Source organism: Caloenas nicobarica, chromosome 8 (assembly GCF_036013445.1).
Source record: "Caloenas nicobarica isolate bCalNic1 chromosome 8, bCalNic1.hap1, whole genome shotgun sequence".
Classification (NCBI taxonomy): Eukaryota; Metazoa; Chordata; class Aves; order Columbiformes; family Columbidae; genus Caloenas; species Caloenas nicobarica.
In genome coordinates, this window is record NC_088252.1 from 23,870,879 (window position 1) to 23,878,367 (window position 7,489).

Sequence of the window (7,489 nt, forward strand, 5' to 3'; positions counted from 1 at the left end):
CTATGGCTAACTGACTGACCGTTTTTTTCTGTCTGTTTTCCCTTCCTGCTCACACACTCTGGACAGGACAATCTTTGTTCCCCTTCTGACATTCTTCAGCTAAACCTCAGCGTTAAAAGAACAGTTGAGACTCTTCTTTCCCTGGGGACAGATTCAGAAGAATCCAGTCTTGTCTCCCTTTCCATTCAGCTCTGGGGCTTTGTGGTGTTTTACTGTACTCTAATGCTAACGCTTTGTATGTTCTATCGCTGGGTCTTTTTTCTTTAGCTAAGGAGACTGGTGCTGCTTCCTCCCTCCACCACTGCGGTGCTTGGGAAGGGATTTTGGTTTTTGTCAAAACTGTGTGTATGAAGTGCTTTCCTTCCCGCTGATGGGATACAGGTGACAAGTACAACATGTGAACACATTGGTTCACCCACGCAGCCATCTGTGACATAATTCACAAGTGTATTTGCTGTATGATGTTTAGCAGATATAATGCTTTTGCAAGGGAGGAGGCGTTCACCGTGGGCAAGAGCAAGGGACTGAGGTCAGGACGTGTGGGTGCATGCTATAGTCTGCTGATGAGTAATGTAGTACTGGGGAAACAGCGGTGTCAGTTTGTGCCTCAGTTTCCCCATCTCTACAATGGGAATTGCACCCACTTGGGTAAATTGCTTGAGGATTATCTGATGAAAAATGTTAAAGAATGCCAAGTATTTTTTTTTCAATGGCAGTGTTCTTGATGAGATCTTACAGTCTTAGGAGACATGGTCTGGTAAGATTTGTGCATAGGGCTTTGTAACTGGTGGTTGTTTCTTTTTTTTTCTTACCCCTAGTCCCTTATCCTGCTTCTGAGAGCATTTGATTTCTCAAATATGTAAACTCTGATATATTACTTTGAGTCAAAAATACCTGTCAGTGAATGCAGAGCTACTTACACTTCATAACAGCTCAAGCAGGAAATTTTCAGATAAATTGAGCTCTTCAGCAGCTTTGAGAGAAGTTTCTAGCACAGAAGGAAAAAAAATCTTTAAGATTCGACCAGATGCCACAGAACATCATAGTATTTTACTGTGCTCTGGATAAAACTTAACAAAAACAGCTTGGGTTGCCACTTGATTGTGGGTGCCCCAGCCCATGCTCGTTCCATGCTTATTCCCTTCTTCCTTTTATCCTGTCATTTTTTTAGAAACCTTTGTAACACACAACTGCAAAAATGTTAAGTCCTGGCTGCACGATGGCTCTGCAGTGTTTTATAAAACTCGGGTAGTCTTCCGTAAAGCTTCCCAGCTTTTCCCTTCCCAGGAAGAGCATCCTGGTGCTTTAATGCTTTAATGTCTCAGGGACACCTCAGAAATTCAGGGCGCTCCCCATGCAATGTGACCATGTCTCCTCAGAGTGTAGGTTAATTCAGGGAACTCCGCTCAGAGACCCCTGACAGGTAAGTGTTAAGTAAAATAGCTGTTCCAAATGTGTTTCCAATAAATTTTTGTTGTATATTAAAAACACGGTATAATGGTTTGTAAGCCCAATTTTAAGTGGTGTTAGAATTACGGTGTTAACCTGGCAACGACTCTGAAGCACAGTTTAAGATACGCAGGAGTTTAGTTGCAAATGTGGTCACTACCATTAAAAATGTGTTATGTGTACATGGATCTCACAAGCTCTTTGTAACAGAACGTGAGTATTTAACAAAGGAGCAAGTAGAGGGGTTGGTGCCCTTTTTCCAAGTAACACAAAGGGTTCTGTCCAAGCAAAACATTTTCGAGGAAAGAAGGGACCTTTGACAGGAGGAGATTGTTTTATTTTTAAATAAGCTATTTTTGCACTGGTTACTGGTATGAACTAAAATGAATTTGGTTCCAATGTTTCTTAACTTCTTCTAATGAACACTGTGATAAAAGCTGCAAGGGGTTTTACACTAACAGTGCCTTCCAGTTTTTAAATTTTGTTTGTCATGACTGTCTGTGGTACGGAGTCATTCCAAAGCTTTTCCCCTTATCTCTTTGCATACATAAGAAAAAAAAAAGATAAGGCATATTTGCTCAAGTTTACAAATATTTTCTCAAAAAGGACACTTTTCTCAAAATAACATAAATTTGCTGAAAGAAAAAGGTATTTCAACCTCATCATATGACTTACTGTGAGAATTCCAGGCTGGGTTCATTTGTTTGCTCTGAGCCTTGTGGGAAGAGTGTTGGCTGCCACTGTTTATGCTGAGATACTTCTTCAGCATCAAAAATCAGTAAAGATTCAAAGAATGGAGAAGGGCAGGTTGCGGTGGAAATAATACGTGAAAAATAATTTCTGTAGCTCTATAGGAAGGACAGACTTTGTTTATTCTACAAATACAGAGAACTGTTGGACATGTATCCTGAGTGTTGTGGGGTGAGAACGGCCAGGATGTGCCAAGGACTTACATAGGATGAGGCTTTAAATCCGTCTTAGACTGAGAATAGCACAATTATTAATAAACACTTTGAAACCTCTTTTTGCATTTTGCGTATTACTCTTATTCCCTGGAATGATTTTGGAGGTAACCTGCTAAGCGGGTGTACTTCTGGAAGACAAATCAGTGGTAGTGACTCACACGTAACATAGGATGGATATTTGCCTGTAAATACACTGTCGATTTCTCATTGCCTTGACCAGGAGGAAATGACATATTCTACATTTATGATCAGGATTATTTCAGTCATACATAGAAGCAAGTCCTTTTTTTTTTTTTTTCCATCCATAAAGCAACTTGTGCTTTCTTCTTTTTTGTGCCTTCCAATAAATTTTTGTAACGACAGAGATCAACACCTACAGACAGACAGGAGGACTTGAGGCGGGCAGTGTGTCTCCTGAGATAAGAATTGCTTTTAAGTGTGACGTTTTCTCTTAGACCCATTGCACAGTGTTTCCGTAGCACACACACCAGTGTTTCCTTCTCTGCTTTAGGGCAGGTTTTTCCTCACAGTTGATAGCTAAACAGGCTTGTTACACGAGGATTCCCCCAAGAAGGCAGTTGTGTTTTGGAAAGGAGGCTGTGGGTCCTTCCCTACTCCATGTTGTAGCAGGTTCACCACGTTGAAGCAAAGCTTTCCCCCCCTGCTTAAGCTCATCTACTTTTGGTTTCATAAACTGCTGCCATTTCAGCGTGGGCAGAGGTAGAGGACAATGTACTGTTCCCCGCGTCTCCCACAATCCTTGTTTAAATTCTTATTTGTATGATTTTATAATAAATAGACACAAGGATCACCCCGGGGCCTCCTCCTTTGAGAAGTCATGTTCATGGTTCTTAAGTCACGAGCAGGAATTTCATTTCGTACCTCCGTGTGTGTGTGCTAGCTGTCCATAACATTTCATATTTCAGTCACCTTTTGCTTAATTTTTTTTTTTTTCAGTTGAGTGTTTTTCATCCATTTTGTTTTTGTCTTTGTTTTGTTCCCCATTCAGGAGCAATTATGTTTGCCTCTCCATATTTTAGAAGAGAAGGGTTTGACACAGGTAGCTGTGACTGTCCAGGCGCTCCTGGAGCTGGCACCCCCAAAGCAGCAGCAGCTTCACCACTTGTCTGCTGTGTAAAGACCTGCGGGACCTTTTGGGTTACCTTGGCTAAGCAGAAGGACGTGAAGACTTTACTGCCCATGCAGTGCATCCAAACACACAGAGCTCTGTTCTAAGGAAATGAGTTTCCGTGATTCCTGACAGGAATGTTTTACTTCATTTCTCCATTTTTTTTGGAGATCGCAACAGTTTCCAATAACATTTTTATTATCAATATTTTTGCCCCTTATTAAAAAATAGAGTTTGCTGGGAATGGGGCAGAGAGTTCCAGCAGCTGGTTGTTGGAGCCAGCTGTAGAAACTGGCATTGTAGACTGAAAACATGGGTGTAGAGTTTGGAAAGCAATTCCTGCGGAATTAGTTTGTTTAAATTTTAAAAAAAGAAAAAAAAAAAAGCATGTTGGTGCAGTGGGCATATGGGGAATGAAATTTCTTTCTTTCCCTGCAGGGGAATTTCTTTGCCTCCAAAGAACAACAGCTCTTTCTATTATATATATAAAAAAAAAAAAACAACGCAACACACAATCTTCACCTGCAGTGTTTGATAACAGGGTCCAACCTCACGCAACTGTAACTTGTGTTGGCATGTCCTCAGTACTTAAAATATGAAGGGTAAAAAAAAAAAAAAAAAAAAAAAAAATTTTTTTTCCTAAGGGAAAAAATACTCTATGTTTTCACTGCAAGAAAGATACTAAAGTAAAAGATACTAAATCAGAAGTGTTCAAATTGTATTAATCACCTTAACTTTCTTGCGGGGTTCACTTTCTGTTTGGGTTTCAGTGTGTCTTTATCTGAAAATGTTTTCCCTCCGTCAGTGGAGGGAGGTCTCCTGCCCCGCTCTCCTCCCCTTCTGGGCACATAGGGATGCGTTTTGTGACTCAGTAGTTTCCTAAAGAGCCACGTATGTGTTTTCACTACGGTGTAAAGAATTGCAGCCTGCCATGATAATCATTAGAAACCCATTAAAAATAATAATATTTATTAGGGGCTGAAGCATCCCGTGCAGACAGTGGTGAATGTCCCAGCCACTGAGGAACTTGGCATTTTAAGGACATAATTTCTGAATTTTCACAGGTGGGCTGCTTGTTGCCAAAGCAGCAATCTGTTGCACAAGGGTTTAACAAGGCTTTAATAAATAAAGCCTGTCATCATTGGAGTTTATGTAGAGATGCACTGATTTTACAGAACTGCCATTGCTTCCTTCCTCTTTCTTTAAAGTAAAAATGGAAATTCAATATACAGGAGCGGGAGAGGCAGATTTTGCTGGAAAGTTACACAGATCAGCTCCGTGTGCTCTGGTCCTGGTGACAAGGATGGGCTCACTAGCAGATCAATTACAGTAATTATTTTTTTCCTCCCTAAAAAGACTTTGCAAAATCCATTTCTCCACCCCTGGAGTTCCTTTGTTGGGTTTTGCCCAATTTAAAGCATCCCACAACATTATGCTACTAATACATGGTGCACGGGGTCTGAGACCAACTTCGGGCATCGGAGGCGTTCCAGCTGGGGGGATATTTGAAGCAGAATACACCAAGAGGATTTCACGGGGATAAAGGAAGGGGAAGAAATGGGAACAGGTTAGCTAAAAGTCATTTTTGCAGAAGTAAACCTGCTGTGGGAACACTGGCAAGGACTGGTCTTAGCTGGATTTTTCCCCTTTTGATTTGTGGTTTTGTTTCTGCCCCGTTTTGCTTCATATATTTCTTCCAAGGCCCATCGTGGTGACTGTCGAATCCCTTATTTCACGTAATTATTCCAGTCATTTCTTATTGCCACTGGCTGATCATATTCCAAGTGGAGAAGATCACCTGGAGGGTATTTAAAACCGCACAGCTGAAAAGAGAAGCATTTTCACACTGGGGAAGTGTCGAGCCCTGCAAGGAATGAAAATGCCACTAACTTGCAAAACTCAGAGGAAGAGATCAGCTCCACACAGATGTGCGTTCCCCCTTAAGTAGGTCTTGTGTTTCACTTAATTTCACTTGCAAGTTGGATTACATAAAAGTGTGTGAAGTCTCTGCTGCAGTTTGCCAAGTGGAAGATGCTGCCGCTCGCAAGGAAACGGTACAAACCACAAATGTTTCCTGTGTGTTTGTCGCTGCACATAATTTGAAAGAAGGGGGCACTGACTTCATCTGAGTTTTCAACATGAGGTCACTTGTACTGTTACAGGGGCATGTTCACTGTTTAATAGCACACCCTTCATGGACTATTTAAATATTCCTGTTCTAAGAAAGCCATTCCCTTTGTGGAGTGGTGAGGGTGTGGTGGTTGCTCCAGTCCAGCTTCCAGCACTTAGCCAAAACGAAACCTAACAGTATTCGGGTTGGTGCAAGTTTGACATTTCATTAATATAGTTTTTAGGAGATGATAGGGTGGGGATTTGAGCCTGAACTGCAGGAAATGGCCGTTTCCTATTGTGCCTGGTGACTGTGGCCGCTCTCGGGTCCGCAGGTGGGGAGCGATGGCCCGTGGCCGGGCAGGTGACATGTCCCCGTGTCCCCAGCGTCGCTCCTTTTGTTCTGAGCGAGGGTTCACTCTGGCAGTTTCAGTGTATGCAGTCACGTTAGCTCAACATTTATCATCCTGTGTTTTCACGCTGGCAAACCCTAAGTCTTGACCAGAAGCTTAGGACAAAAATCCAAACCTAAAGTTTTCTCACACAGTTTATTTAATGTATTAACCAAAACCAACTTCAGTTCCCTCTTGCAAAATGGGTTGGGATTTTTCGGCGTATTTATGTGCAATTTTCATTGTGTCCCATGAAAAGAATGTTTTAAAGAAAGCGTGTGTGAAGTTCTATTTTGTGTGTTAAAGCAAAGAGTCGATTGTCTTTCCTCTCTGAGGCACTTGTGTTGGAGGATGTGGGAGGAACCCACCTGTGTGGTGCTCGCTGGCTCTGTGGTGTCACTGTCCTTCCAAAGCCCCCCGTGGGCTCCGCAGGGTCACACGCGCGAGCTCGAGCAGACCAGCGGCATTTTGGGGGCAAAACTGCCAAGTTTGGGTCTTCCCCCTTGTGAAGGGGGAGGCGACCTGCTTAAAATAAATCAGAGACGACTTCTTGCAGCGCCGAGAACACCTCTGCTGCTCTTGGCAGCGATACAATGGCAAATGGTATTTTTATCCTTTTATGACTATAAACGGTTCTTTGAAAAAAGTGTTTTAGAAACAGAGGACTTTTGAGGGGAATTTGGACAGCTAAAAAATTCTTTTGTATAGATATTGTGATGTTTTACAAAGCGATCTAATTTTGTTATTTCTGAAAACAGTGTAAACGTGTAATTAATAAAGGATTTTAAAGCTTCATCCCATGCTGTATGTCTGTAAATACATTCCATAATTTCTAAGTCTGTTACATATAAATGTCTCTGGATATTATTGTATACTTTATTTTAAATTGCCTGTATTCTGCCAGTAGTGTGAACTTCTAGCACATTGATAATATAAAAGGAAACCATGGGTAATTTGAAATAAAGTTTTAAAGCTTGTATGAATCACAGAGTCCTTCCTGCTGCTTTTCTGTTGCATCAATGAATGTCACATCCTCTGTGTCGCATGTTTATTCCCCTTCCCCATCATCACAGCTGGCAGTTAATGGACCTGGTTTGTTTCTCCAGTTTTCATAGTTTACCAGGATAGAAAAATTCCAGCATTTTTACACACATTTTGCAGCCACATCAGAAACTTTTCTTGGGGATATTTTTCACCTTCCCCAGACACCGAGATGCAGCGATATTATACAGAATCCTTTGCTCCTTCCTCATCACCCTCCTTTCCTTTTTTTTCTCTTACCAAACTAAAAGGCACCTGCCAGGACTGGTGCTTCTCACCCTTTTTGTCTTGTTTTTATCCCATCTTGGGTTTGATCTGTAAAACTGACACCCCCCCACCTTGCTGGAATAGCAAACCCTGTTCTACTGTTGGGTTGGGTTGGGGATGTTGTTTGTTTGTTTGTT

General features: G+C 41.7%; 1 protein-coding gene across 19 annotated transcripts in view; it reads left to right on the top strand.

Moving 5' to 3' along the window:
• LRCH3 (leucine rich repeats and calponin homology domain containing 3) overlaps positions 1 to 6,987 on the top strand; it is a 65,556-nt gene extending 58,569 nt beyond the window's left edge. For 13 of the 19 annotated variants that reach the window (XM_065639876.1, XM_065639882.1, XM_065639879.1 and 10 more), the window contains one exon: positions 67 to 3,416. In XM_065639876.1, coding sequence (XP_065495948.1) covers positions 67 to 267 — 201 coding nt within the window. In that variant the 3' untranslated portion in view covers positions 268 to 3,416. The other 6 variants (XM_065639878.1, XM_065639885.1, XM_065639889.1 and 3 more) reach the window with 1 other exon arrangement.
• Positions 6,988 to 7,489: the final 502 nt, after the last annotated feature.